The sequence below is a fragment of the Apium graveolens genome, unplaced genomic scaffold (assembly GCF_009905375.1).
Source record: "Apium graveolens cultivar Ventura unplaced genomic scaffold, ASM990537v1 ctg1254, whole genome shotgun sequence".
Classification (NCBI taxonomy): Eukaryota; Viridiplantae; Streptophyta; class Magnoliopsida; order Apiales; family Apiaceae; genus Apium; species Apium graveolens.
The window spans coordinates 47,559-61,510 of record NW_027417150.1 but is presented as its reverse complement, the minus strand read 5'-3'; the positions used below and the strand labels follow the sequence as shown (position 1 = coordinate 61,510).

The 13,952-nt window shown below is 34.8% G+C and overlaps 1 protein-coding gene across 1 annotated transcript; it reads left to right on the top strand.

Moving 5' to 3' along the window:
- The first annotated feature begins 403 nt into the window (after positions 1 to 403).
- LOC141699743 (uncharacterized) lies at positions 404 to 3,608 on the top strand. Its single transcript, XM_074503588.1, has 3 exons — positions 404 to 891; positions 1,801 to 1,868; positions 3,480 to 3,608. The coding sequence occupies exons 1-3, from the start codon at positions 562 to 564 to the stop codon at positions 3,481 to 3,483; spliced, it is 402 nt and encodes a 133-aa protein (XP_074359689.1). The 5' UTR covers positions 404 to 561; the 3' UTR covers positions 3,484 to 3,608.
- Positions 3,609 to 13,952: the final 10,344 nt, after the last annotated feature.

The following is a 13,952-nucleotide window of genomic DNA, read 5'->3' as shown; positions in this document are numbered from 1 at the left end:
ATGTTACCATAGCATTTGTAACATGTTACTGTAGTTTCGAAGTGTTACATATGGTAACATGTGGAAACTTATGTTACAATAAGGTGTTAACAGATACAAAAAGTAACATTTTACAAAAAGTTAAATATATATAATTATTTGACTAAAAAATTAATTAATTTTGATAATATAATTAAACAATAATATTAATATTAGCTAAGATTGATAAAATAGTTTTTTTGTTAAATTTTGTTAACTGTACTAATTAGTAACGGATAATTTTTATTAATAAGAAATTCAAACACTATTTAAACTTAAAATTTTATTAAAAAATAAAATGTAAAAGTGAATAGCAACATTTTTTTGGAGTCTGGTTGGGCTCTAGTTGGACTCTGAAGAGGCGGGTTCCAAATTTTTAGAGAGCGGGCTCTTAGCCGCTCTATTACACTCTTAACATATCTCTCTCAGTCTCTCTCATTTTTCAATCGATTCACGCCTTGTCAATTTTATCAATTTAGGGCTTCACTGCAGAAGGATTCAACACAATTGGTTTGGGGCTTCACGGGTCTTCTCGCTTGCGCAATGTCTTTACCAGAAGAAGACGAATGGGAGCTCATCAACGACGATGGCTTCTTTTACAAGCGCCACTTCTGCTCCCCTCCAGTTCCACTTGTTGAGGACAACAATCGAAATATTCGGAGAAGAAATGTTCTGTTAAAACCTAAAGACAAGTACCAAGCTGAGCTTTCTCGTTGGGAACTTTTGCCAAACACCTTGAGGGACTTGAATTTGCAAACCCAAAATGTTGAAAAGAGGTCTGAGAAGATTGATGTGGGCGAAAGGGGAGATGAGTTGTCGGTTGAGTTTTCAGGTTTTAGCGGGTGTGCTCTTGTTGATGAGCTTCTTGCTCATGTAGTTTGAAGATCTTAGTTTTTTGCTAAATTTGACTTTCTTATTGAATTTTAGGAACTTTTTTGTAGTGTATGAGATATTCTGTTTTAATTCTTGGTAATTCTGAGTTTAGGGTTGTTTGTGAAATTGGGTTTTCCTGGATATATATTAAAATTTCATTTTTCAGAAATGTAATATCATCATATCTATTGGGTTTTCATTTTTCTTGCCATTTGTATCCTTGTACAGATATCTCTGAAACCAGAATTGTTGGTGTTTCTCATGAGCTTCTGCACCTGACCAGACAAATAAAACTGAGAGATAGAATGTGAGCAATGCCACCCTACTATACTATGTTCATGTATCCCGTGATGTGTTTTTACAGCAGTTGCATTACTTTAAAGATAGTACACCATGGAAACGTACACCATGGGCATGTACACATGGACATATATGCATTCACCGCCCAAGGCTTGTAGAAAGCCTAGTAGCTTTTCTTGTGAAGAATTGGAGCATGAACTTTTTAAGCTATTCTTGAACACAAAGAATCAAAAGTAAGCAATTTGTGCTAAAAAGCTTGAACTTGTTGTATAATTTCATGAATCATTGGATGTATAATGCATATAATGCTGCAAGTTAATTTGTTCTGTACCGTACGATTATCCGCTTCTGTTGGTTTAGGATCAAATTAACTCCACAATTTTGGACTATTTGTGTGCCTATAAATTCACACCTAGTTGCATATGTTAAAATTTAGCACTTGCTATTTTTAGATTTTAATTTTTGTTGTGTGATCCAACACTCTGTATATAATATTTCTTGGTCTGTCACTGAGTATACCTTAAAGTTATATTTATCCCTCTGATATGCATCCTTTTGTTAATCATTATCAGCTACTATCTGGTTTCCAACTTTTAATTTTTTTTACAGGCAAGGTGCTTGCTACCTACCAAGCGTATTACTATATTGACAAAACAAGAAGCTTTCTCTTATAAACTGTATGTTGTTCAATCTACTATAGGCTGGCTTTATATGATTTCTCTTTATATGTATATGTTGATATTCTAAATATGATTAAATGGATTCGGTCTTTCGGTGGAACATGTGGATGTTTACTTCTCCAGAAGCAAATCCGCTACCCGCTACCCGCTACCAGCATGTACAATCCCCGCCACAAAAGATACAGACTACTCCTACTACTTACAACAAAACACACACTTTCAGGTTTTTGAACCTATATAAATTTTATACTTCAACTAGATATTCTAAATTATCTTATAAATGTTAATTGCTACTTCAACATCAGCTACATATCTTAATTACGTAAGACCCCTGTATGAAACCAGAGGCAGTTACTGATTCTATCCTTTATGAAAGTAACTTACCTGATTACAATTTAATTGGATAGCCCTCGAAGCTATTATCCCTTAAAAAGTCAATTCCACCTAATCTTTTTAAACTTGAGAATTTGCATTAACTTTATTATCCGTACCCATTCATTGCTTAATCAGTTCAAGTATGTACCACGGAAAAGTTGGAAAAAAAGGAGAGTGGAATCAACATTTATTTGTATAAAAAATTCTATAATCTTTAAAATACATGAATATAAAATGATCTTAATAACAATAAATAAATGTTTAAAAACCTACTTGACGGTAAGCTATACCTATCATATCCCTCATTCTTCTTCCTAATGCTTTGAAAAACTTGCATAAAATTATCATATATATACTTTCTTTTTGCTTTAGGATGTCTTCCATCTGCAACCTGATGAATAGAGCACCTGCATTAATTAATGGAACACCTAAAGCTGTGGAACACAATCTGACATGTTTCTTAAAGACAAATTACTGTAAAATACTTTGACAAGTTCCGCTGCCTATATATAATTTTTATTAACAAGTATAATAAAGTAAACCACACATAGATGCTATTCACTAGTTATAAAAACTAAACCTCATCCCTCATTCGATATAATATGGCAGCTTTAAGATTAAAAGTATTTGAAAAAAATGCATTCTATGTATTTCTTTGTCTTTTAATAATACTTGTTAAAGATAATACTAGTGTTCTCGAATTTTGTCTAGCAAAAGAAAATTAACCACTTCTATAATACTGACGGTTTAAATAAGTCGGATATGATTGGGGAAGCACGTAGCAGGAGCTTTTATCTTCGAAAGAGCAATAGTAACAGGACATGAGAATCTGCATCTTCCTCATTTTTCAGGTCTTTTAATTCGAGACTTGTTTTCTGTAAAGAAAACAACAAATGATTATTATCCTAAAAGGAACAGAAAACCAATGATTATTATACTATGTTGGTCCTACACTATTTCACTCTGCTTTTGTTCTGCATCACATGTAATTACATGATGTATTACTGATGAGAATGAGACCTGTTTTCTGAATCATAACATTTAAATATCAATAAAGTTAAAACAATATATATAGGTGACCTATACTTTTGGTGAGTTATAACTTGTATAGTATTTCTTCAACATTTTCTTCTTGTCTCTCTGCCATACACATGCTTAACTTTTTGTAAACAACATTTACCCCATTATTAGCTCTTTCCATCCTGAACTGTTTGTATGAATGTTGGATTTCAGGTAAATCTAGGCTGAAGAGTAGAGATTTGGAATGGTATTTTTTCAGTGCACTTGATAAGAAGTAGGGAAATGGTGCAAGGACGAATCGTGCAACTGATCAAGGGCACTGGAAAACCACTGGTAAAGACAGGGCTGGAAAACCACCGATCGAGGGTGTTTTAATTTTTTTGTTCTATTTCTTTCTAGCAAAGAAAATTCTCAAACTAGTAAACTGATAGGTCTTATAGGGGAAGGTACATATCAGGAAGCTCTAGTTAACATTATAGAGCATATTTTTGTTTATTTTGTCGACTTGTATGAAAAATAGGTTTATGGCATGTTCAATTTATAAACAAATCCTGTCAATTTTTTAGAAATATGTTACATTAGGTACTTTAAGTATTACAAACAAATTAGTTTAATATAATACAAATAATTATAAAACTTTTACAGTATGGAAAAAATACTACAATGATTTTGTGGCCCACCAGCGGGGTCCACAAGTGGGCCCCACTGGTGGGCCCCATTTTTTTTAGAAATTTTAAGTCCAAAGGTAACATACATATTGTGATACTATAGACAGAGATTGATGTTACCTTTGACAGCTATTGTAATACAAATGTGAATGTTACACCAGGGCAAAGTATTGTTACCTTAGGGGCCAAAGGTAACTCGAAAAAAAGCAACTTAATTTTTATGTTACCTTAGGGCTTTTTCTGGCTGCGGTAACATTTTTTTGGGCCTGTTGTAATATTTTCTTGGTGTTGCTATAGGCCATTTATGGTGTAGTGATAATTTCTTTGAGATATAGATGTACTAACTTGTCAAGAGAAAATCTTTCATTGATTGGGAGAAAATGTGCTGACTTGGTTATCTGTCAATGATTACCCAAATTGCATTACGATTTGCTTTGGTTCTTAGAAGTCCTACCATAAAATCCATTGCTAGATGTTCCCATTTCTAATCTGGAATATCCTGTGGTTGTAGTAATCCGCTTGGACGTTGATGTTTTGTTTTCACTCGTACTTACCCACTCAGCTATTTCTTTCTTCATGTTTGGCCACCAAAAGTTTTCTTTCAAATCTCGATACATTTTTGTATTTCCTGGATGTATGGAATATCTTAAGTTATGAGCATCCAGTAGGATTTCTTCCTTTAATTCTGGTATATTAGGTATCCAGATTCTCGAGGAAAATCGTAGAATTCCTTTATCATCCTTCCGACTTGTAATTTCTTCTCCTGTTAGGTTATCGTCCTCTTGACTCATTACTTCTTCTTGATATCTTCGAATCTTTTCCAATAGTTCTGGTTGAAATGTTATTGTATAATTCATTTTAGTGGATTCCCGTGGAATACGAACTTCAATTTCCAATTTTTCAAATTCTCTGACCAATTCTTCTGATGAAGTTAGCATATTCAATCTCTCTTTCTGGCTTAGCGCATCTTCTACGACGTTTTCTTTTCCTGGATGATAGCTGATTATAACATGATAATCCTTAATCAATTATAGCCATCTTCGCTGTCTCATATTGAGTTCCTTTTGTGTAAAGATATACTTTAAGCTTTTATGATCCGTGTAAATTTCACACTTTTCACCATAAAGATAATCTCTCCAAAGTTTTAGTGCGAACACGATTGCCGTTAGTTCCAGATCATGCATAGGATATGTCTGTTAATGAGGTTTCAGTTGTTTAGAAGCATATGCAATTACGTTACCGTGCTACATTAGTACACATCCAAGTCCTCGATAAGAAGCATCGCTATAAATAACAAAATCTCCTTGCTCGTCTGGTAGCACAAGTACAGGTGCGGTCACTGATCGATTCTTCAATTCTTAAAAACTTTCTTCACATTTCTCATTCCATATGAAATTTTTATCATTTCGAGTCAACTTGATTAGTGGCGTAGCTATCTTCGCAAAATTCTTAACAAATATTATGTAATAACCTGCCAGTCCCAAGAAACTTCTGACTTCCGTAAGTGTCTTGGGTCTTTCCCAATTCAATACAGCTCCAATCTTTGTTGGATCGACTTTAATTCTTTCAATGCTGATAATATGACCCAAAAATTGTATTTCTCTTAACCAGAATTTACATTTTAAGAACTTCGCTAAAACTGTTCTTTTTTTAAGATATCCAAAGTAATCCTCAAATGTTCGGCGTGTTCTTCTTCAGTCTTCGAGTAAATCAAGATGTCATCAATAAATACAATCACAAACCTGTCCAAGTATTTCTTGAATACTCCGATCATCAAATCCATAAATGTTGCTGGTATATTAGTCAAACCGAATGCCATTACGAGGAATTCATTATGTCCATATCTGGTACGAAAAGCAGTCTTGAGAATGTCTTCGGCCTTAATCTTCAATTGATGATATACTGACCTTAAATCTATCTTAGAAAACCATACGACTCCTTTTAACTGATCAAATAAATCATCAATTTGTGGTAGAGGATATTTGTTCTTGACAGTCAACTTATTCAGTTCACGATAATCAATACATAGTCGCATACTACCGTCTTTTTTCTTAACAAATAATACCGGTGCATCCCATAGGGATACACTGGGTCGTATAATTCCTTTATCTAGAAGATCTTGTAATTATGTCGCTAACTCTTTCATTTCAATTGGTCCCATGCGATACGGAGTTTTCGAAACTGGTTCCGTACCTGGTGCTAAATCAATAGTAAATTCGATTTCTCGACCCGACGGTAATCCTGGAAGTACATCTGGAAAGACATCAGGAAATTCATACACAACGGTAATGTCTTTTATCCTCGAAATTTCCTTTTCAGTATCCAATACATAAGCTAAATAAGCCTTACATCCTTGGTGTAACAATCGTTTAGTCTGCAGTATTGTCAGGAACTCTCTATGATCGCAATTTCACTTTTTTATTTGCATAATCGATCTGAGCATTATTACCGGCTAACCAATTCATCCCTAGAATAACATCAAACTCCTATAACTTGAAAAGTATCAAGTCAACTGAGAAGTGATATCCGGCTATTTCGATATCACACTCGGAACACACTTGATTTACATGCACCTGGTCGTCATTCGCTAATTTTATAATTAACATCCCGCCCAACCGTTGAATTTCACAACATATCCTATCAATGAATTCTTCAGAAATAAAAGATCTTGTGGCTCCAGAATTAATCAATACTTTTGCATTAACCGAGTTCATAGAAAGCGTACCTGCAATCACACTTGGACTCTCCACAGCCTCCTTCATAGTCATATTAAAAGTCCTTGCTCTAGGCTGACTCTGATGTGGTGGTGGAGGTAATGATAATACTTTCAGAACACTGGCCTCTATTGCTGGTCCTCTACAATCCCTGGCAACATGCCCTTTCTTCCCACATTGGAAACAGGTAACATCTATTCTGCTTATTGGGCATTTATTGAAGTAGTGCCTCTTCTGTTTACACTTGAAGCAGGTCACGTTTGCTTTGCTCCAGACACTTGTATGTTTCTGAACACATGTCTTGCAGTATGGCACTAGTTGTCTGACAATTCCCTGCTAGTTCGGAGCTTGGAAACGATTACCTATCCTCTATTTTCCTTGTCCTGTTCTTTTAAAATTCAATATTCGTCCGGGCCTGAAATCCCGGTTTCCTGTTGGAACAGTTCTGAAAATTTCCTTATCCCTTTTCCTTTTGGGACATCTCACTTTCCCCTTCAATAATCATGGCTTTCTAAACCACAGCCGTATATGTCGTTAATTTAAATACTACCACTCTGCTACGAATCCATGGTTGCAATCTCTGCTGGAATCTCTTAGCCCATTTTTCATCAGTATCCACCTGTTCTGGAACAAACCTAGCCAATTCTGTAAACATGGTTTCATATTCAGTCACTGACGTGTTCCCTTGCTTCAGTTCCAAGAACTTAATTTCTATCTGGTTTTTCATAAAACGAGGAAAATACTTCTCCAGAAATAATTCAATGAACCTATCCCAAGTCACAATGCCTTCACCTTCTAAAACTTTCTTGGATTCCCACCAATAATTAGATTCTCAATCAGGAAATAGCTGGCAAAATCAGTCTTTTGATCCTCTTCAACTTTTACTAACGCGAACACTTTCTCCATTTATTTCAACCATGCCCTAGATTTAGTAGGATCCGCTGTGCCTACAAACTCTAGAGGCTTTACTGACTGAAACTGTTTAAAAGTAACAACATGTACCACTTGTGGCATTTGTGGTTTAGGTTGGGGTGGTTGTTGTAACATTTGTTGCTGAATCTGTTGTTGTTGCTGCATCTGCTGTTGTATCATTACCATCTATTGTTGCATCAGATGGAACATTTGGTTCATGGTATCATTATTCTGTCCCTCAGAGTTGCATTTAAAGGTCTCAGTTCTGGTCTTTCTTTTTGGTGCCATTTTTCTGATAATAAAATAAACAGTTCTTTTAACAATTTTATTAAACAACTGAAAGTGAGTAAAGAAATAATTTAAATTATATTAAAACAAAAATTTTAAACAATTTAGGATTTTAAGAAAATTATTTGAAATAACTTAAAATATTAAATAATTAACTGAACAACATTATTTTAAATATTTCATTTATTTTTCAAAATTAAGCAGGATTTAAAAATATGAAAAGACTGTAAAACAGTAAAGTAAATGTAAATGTTGTAAAGACTGAGAACTTAAATAAATGAAAAAAAAGTTGGAAAAGGTTTATTTTATATAACAGACATCAGTATCAGGTGTTAATGTTTGATACAAAAGTCTAACATAGAGTCTACTATTAGATATATTTGTGATGTCATGTCTAATGATGATTTGTGTTTAGTTTTCAGATCTTAACTAACAAGACAAATCAGGACTTAACTGGAAATCAGTACTTATACTGAAGTCAGGACTTAAGAAATCAGAACTTAAGTTGTCAGAACTTAAGTTATTAGAAGATATTTATCAGGAGATAATATCAGGACTTAAGGAGACTTTGAGATAAGGAAGGCGGCTGATTGAAAGGAAAGAAGATTGAGACTAAAACAAGAAGAGATATGCATGAAGAAGAATTCTATGAAGAATAGAATACTTGGAAGAAAAGATAACTATTTGATATATTTTTGGATGCAGACTTATGTTCGATATCAATTAGAAGATTATCTTGTAACTGTGTGTTTATATAAACACATCATAGGGTTTACACTATGTGTGTTATCTTAATCGAGAATATTATTCATTGTAACCCTAGCAGCTCTCGTGATATTTGTTCATCATTGAGAGAGGACGGTTCTATTGTAATATTTTTTTATTAATAAGATTATTATGTGTTTCATACTTGTGTTTTTAATTCGATTTGATTGTGCTAGACACTGTATTCAACCCCCTTCTACAGTGTGTGTGACCTAACAAGTGGTATCAGAGCAATCTGTTAACATACATACAGTAAAGATCCAAAAAAAATCATGTCTGAAGAAGCACAAACTCCAACCAAGCCCACCAAAACTGAAGAAACTCTAAAGACTCAAATCCTTAATCGATATGAGACTATTAGGGTTCCCATACTGAAACCTTCTGAGTATCCCATATGGAAGGTGATGATGTCTATGTTTCTGGAAGCTATAGATCCAGAATTCCTTGACAGAATTAATGAAGGACCACATAAGCCAACCAAGCTCTCTGTTATAGTTGCAGATCAGCCAGCACAGTCTATACCAAAGGAGAAAAGTGAATATACAGCTGAAGATATCTCATATATTGCAAAGGATGCAAAGGTAAGACATTTGCTGCATAGTGCCATTGATAATATCATGTCAAACAGGGTAATTAACTGCAAGACTGCAAAGGAGATATGGGATGCCTTGGAGACAAGATGCCAGGGAACTGATTCAATTAAGAAGAACATGAGGACTATACTCACTCAAGAGTATGAGCACTTTGACTCAAAACCTGATGAGTCATTAACTGGTTTATATGACAGATTTGTCAAACTCTTGAATGATTTGTCACTGGTGGATAAGGAATATGATCTTGAAGATACGAATCTTAAATTCCTTTTAGCTCTTCCTGAAAGTTGAGATTTGAAGGCCACAACTATAAGAGACAACTATGCTCTTGATCAAACTACTCTTGATGAAATTTATGGTATGCTCAAGACTCATGAACTTGAGATGGATCAAAGAATCAAGAGGCATGGGAGAAATTCAAGGATAGTTGCTCTTAAGGCTGAGGAGGAATCCCCTAAAGTGGCTGTCTCAAAGAAAGGCAAAGGAAATGCTCTCATCACAAAGTCTGATACTGAGTCATCAAGTTCTGATAGTGATGAGGATTCAAAAACTGAAAGTCTATCTGAGATGGATGCTGATGAAGAGATGATGAAATTGTGTGCTCTTATGGTGAAGGGTATCACAAAGATAGCTTACAGAAAAATCAGAAGGGGAAAGAAGTTTTCCAGGAAAAGTGGAAGTTCTGATAAGAAGGGATTCAGAAAATCTGAAGGCAAAGCTAGAAAGTCTGACATAGGAGATTACTCAAATGTTAAATGCTACAATTATGGTGAGAAAGGCCACATATCTCCTGATTGCAAGAAAGGAAAAAGTGACAAATGCAAGGCTCTTGTCACAAAGAAGAAAAGCTAGACAGACACTTCAGATTCTGAAAGTGAGGTAAACTATGCCTTGATGGCAAATGCTGATAGCAGTTCTGAAGCTGTTGAGTTAAAGGTACCTCAAATAACTTATGTTTTTCATACTGATGATATTACTAAGTTGAGAAGATATCTTAAAACCATGTTCATTAGTTATAGAGATCAAACTTTAACATGTGAAAGATTAACTTCTGAAAATCTTGCTTATAAAAAGAGGAATGATTATTTAGAAAAAGAGTTAGTTATGTTCCATTATACTTAGAAAGATAGAGATGATGCTTTCTATGTTAGAGATGAAGTGCTTAAAACGAATGAATCTCTAAAAACTGAGTTAGAAAAGGAAAGAGAGATTATCAGGACTTGGACTAACTCTGGAAGAACAACTCAGAATTTGTTAAGTAGTGGAAATGGGAAAGAGGGCTTAGGTTATGGAGATGATAAGAATAATAAAGGAACTGTAGAAATTGAGCCTATAGTTGTTAAAAAAAAGCCAAAGGTAAATCCTGTTAAGTTTTTAGTTGTAAAGTCTGATATTGATAAATTAGAAGTTAAAGAGAAATTAACTTCTGACAAACCAAAACAGGATAAGCCAACTGAACTTAACATAGGCTTAATGACAAAGAAGCAGCTTAAGCATAAGCTGAATGATGTTAAGAATGTATACAAGGTAAAGCCACCTAGGAAAAATAGGAATCGAAAGGAAGGTGTGAATAAAAGCAATGATTATAAGCCTGTTCCTAATGCTCCTAGAAAGAAATGTTATAATTATGGAAATTCTAACCATCTGGCCTCTTTTTGCAGGAAGAATAAAAACATAAACTCCATACCTTCAAAATCAGGAGTTAAGAGTCAGTCTGTTAGATATAGGCCACAAAATCCTTGTTTTCATTGTGGTAGTTTATGGCATTCCATTTATACTTGTAAGGAATATCATAGTTTGTACTATGATTATTATCAAATAAAACCTTCTTTAAAGAAAGTTAGCATTATTCCTTCTAGTGTAAGTTCTGATGGAAAGTCTGATACTGTAAATTCTGATAAGAAAAATGTTAACATAAACTCTGATGTTAAATCCGCTGCAAATGTTAACAAACTTAATAAGGCCAAAGGATCCAAGCAAGTCTGGGTCCTTAAAACTAATCATTAGTGGTCTTTGTGATTGCAGGGCAACATGAAAAACATCCTAGTTCTGGACAGTGGATGTTCAGGACATATGACTGGAAATAAATCCCTGTTATCAGACTTTGTGGAGAAAGCTGGCCCAGGTGTTTCTTATGGAGATGGCAACATGGGAAAAATTCTGGGATATGGCAATATCAATCTTGGGAATGTCATCATTGAAAAAGTAGCTCTAGTCTCAGGACTTAAACACAATCTCCTGAGTGTGAATCAAATCTGTGACAGAGGTTATCATGTGGATTTCTTTGAAGAACACTGTGAAGTTGTAAGTAAATCTACAGGAAAAGTTGTTCTGAAAAGATACAGGCATAGTAACATTTATGAAGCCAAGCTTTAAACAAGTTCTGATGGTTTTACAATCTGTCTTTTAAGTAGAGCATCAATTGAAGAAAGCTGGGATTGGCACAAGAAACTCTCTCATTTAATTTCAGCAATATAAATGAACTAGTCAAGAAAGATCTTGTGAGAGGACTGCCAAAATCAGTATTTGCTCCTGATGGCCTTTGTGATTCATGTCAAAAGGAAAAACAAAGAAAATCTTCATTCAAGAGCAAGACCGAATCTTCAATTCTTGAGCCTTATCACCTACTACATGTTGATCTATTTGGTCCAGTGAATGTCATGTCTATTGCAAAGAAGAAATATGCTATGGTCATAGTAGATGAGTTTACCAGATACACATGGGTGTATTTCTTGCACACAAAAAGTGAAACTGCATCTATCTTGATTGATCATGTCAAACAACTGGATAAATTGGTTAAAGACTCTGTGAAAATCATAAGAAGTGATAATGGCACTGAGTTCAAGAATTTGATTATGAAAGAGTTCTACAAAGACCATGGAATCAAGCGGGAATTTTCCGCTCCTGGAACTCCACAGTAAAATGGAGTTGTTGAAAGAAAGAATAGAACTCTTATTGAAGCTCCACGAACTATGCTTGATGAAGCAAAGTTACCAACCTATTTTTGGGCTGAAGCTGTGCAGACTGCTTGTTTTACTCAGAATACAACACTTATCAACAAGCATGAAAAGACACCATATGAGATGGTGAACAAAAAGAAGCCAAATCTGAAGTATTTTCATGTATTTGGATGCAAGTGTTTTGTTCTTAAGACTCATCCTGAACAACTACATAAATTTGATCTAAAAGCTGATGAAGGAATTTTTGTTGGATATCCATTTTCCAAAAAAGCCTTCAGAATCTACAATTTAAGAACAAGGGTTGTCATAGAATCTATCAATATCTCTTTTGATAATAAGAAGATTACAGGAATTGAAGATTTCAATGATCATGATCAGCTGAGATTTGAGAATGAAGTTTTAAATTCTGACACTGTAAATCCCGACAGTCTAAATCCGACAGTCTAAATCCTGATACTGCAAACTCTGATGGGTTAAACTCTGATGTTATTGAAACTGTGGTAACTACGCCAAAGAAAAATGCACCTGTGCAGGGGGAGCATATTGAAGATCCAACCACATCTCAAGAAGCATCAGAACCAAGAACAGGCTCTTCAAGTTCTGATTCATCAAGTTCAGATGGGGCAAGTTCTGATAATTCTGGAAACTCAAATTCTGATTCATCAAGTTCTGATGGGCCAAATTCTGATAATTCTAAAAACTCAAATTCTGAAGGATCCAACTCAGAGAGCATAATTTCAGGGGGAGCATCAGAAAATGTTGATGGAGACAGCATGGATCATGGGGGAGCATCCAGTTCTAGAGATAATCTTCCATCTGCAAGGAAGTGGACTAAAGAACATACACCTGACTTGATTATTGGAGATAGATAAGTGGATTTTATATCCACTTGGAATGCTTTATTACAAGCTTAAATTGGTGTTTTGGACTCAAGTTGTTGGTATTTTGATGTGTTTTTGTGTTGTTGCATTTCAGGTATCAGTTATATGAAGAAAAGAGCTTTTAAAGGAAATATGATGCCAAGGCCATTGTCAAGTTGTAGAGAATCTCAATAGCTTCGCGTGGGCAGTTGAATCGCCTAATTCTGACGAGTAGAACTCAAGTTATGGCCAAAACAAGATTCATCAGAAATTTTCCCAGTCAGTAGCTGAGCGCCCGCTCAGGAGCTGAGCGGCCGCTCAGGGCGCGGCTGGTCGCTGATTTCGCTGAAAAAACCTTTTTTGAGTGGAATTTGACGATTTTAAGGGTCCAGGTCCACTAGGGGCGTATATATACTTAAAAAAAAGGTTTTTCATCATCCGGGAAGATTGGGATACCAAGGAGAAGACCTAGAAGCACAAAACAACTCCAAAAAAGAAGATCTTGTTTTTAACTTGTAATTCTTTGAATAAGTTGTAACTTTGGATGCTCGTTTTTGTTCTTGTTGAACCTAGATCTCGTTTATTCGTACTTTAATTATTATTCAGTTTATTAAGACCTTGTTTATACCATGCTTTCATTGGAACCCATGGTGACGATGAGTTCGATTATGGGCTAATCGTTGTCATGGGGTTCTAGCGGATTTACTTATGAATTTCAATAATTGATTTGTTTCGATATCTTGGTGTGTGGTGATTGATTGATATCCTAGTATTGGTTGTGCTTATTCGTCTTATATGCGTAGCTAACATATAAGATAGTGTGTTAATCTCTATTGAAGCGACAATGAATATAGATGTTTAGAACTTGCCATGCTAGCATAGGTTCATGTATGTGTATGCATGATTCGTAGGTAACTTTAACCGTT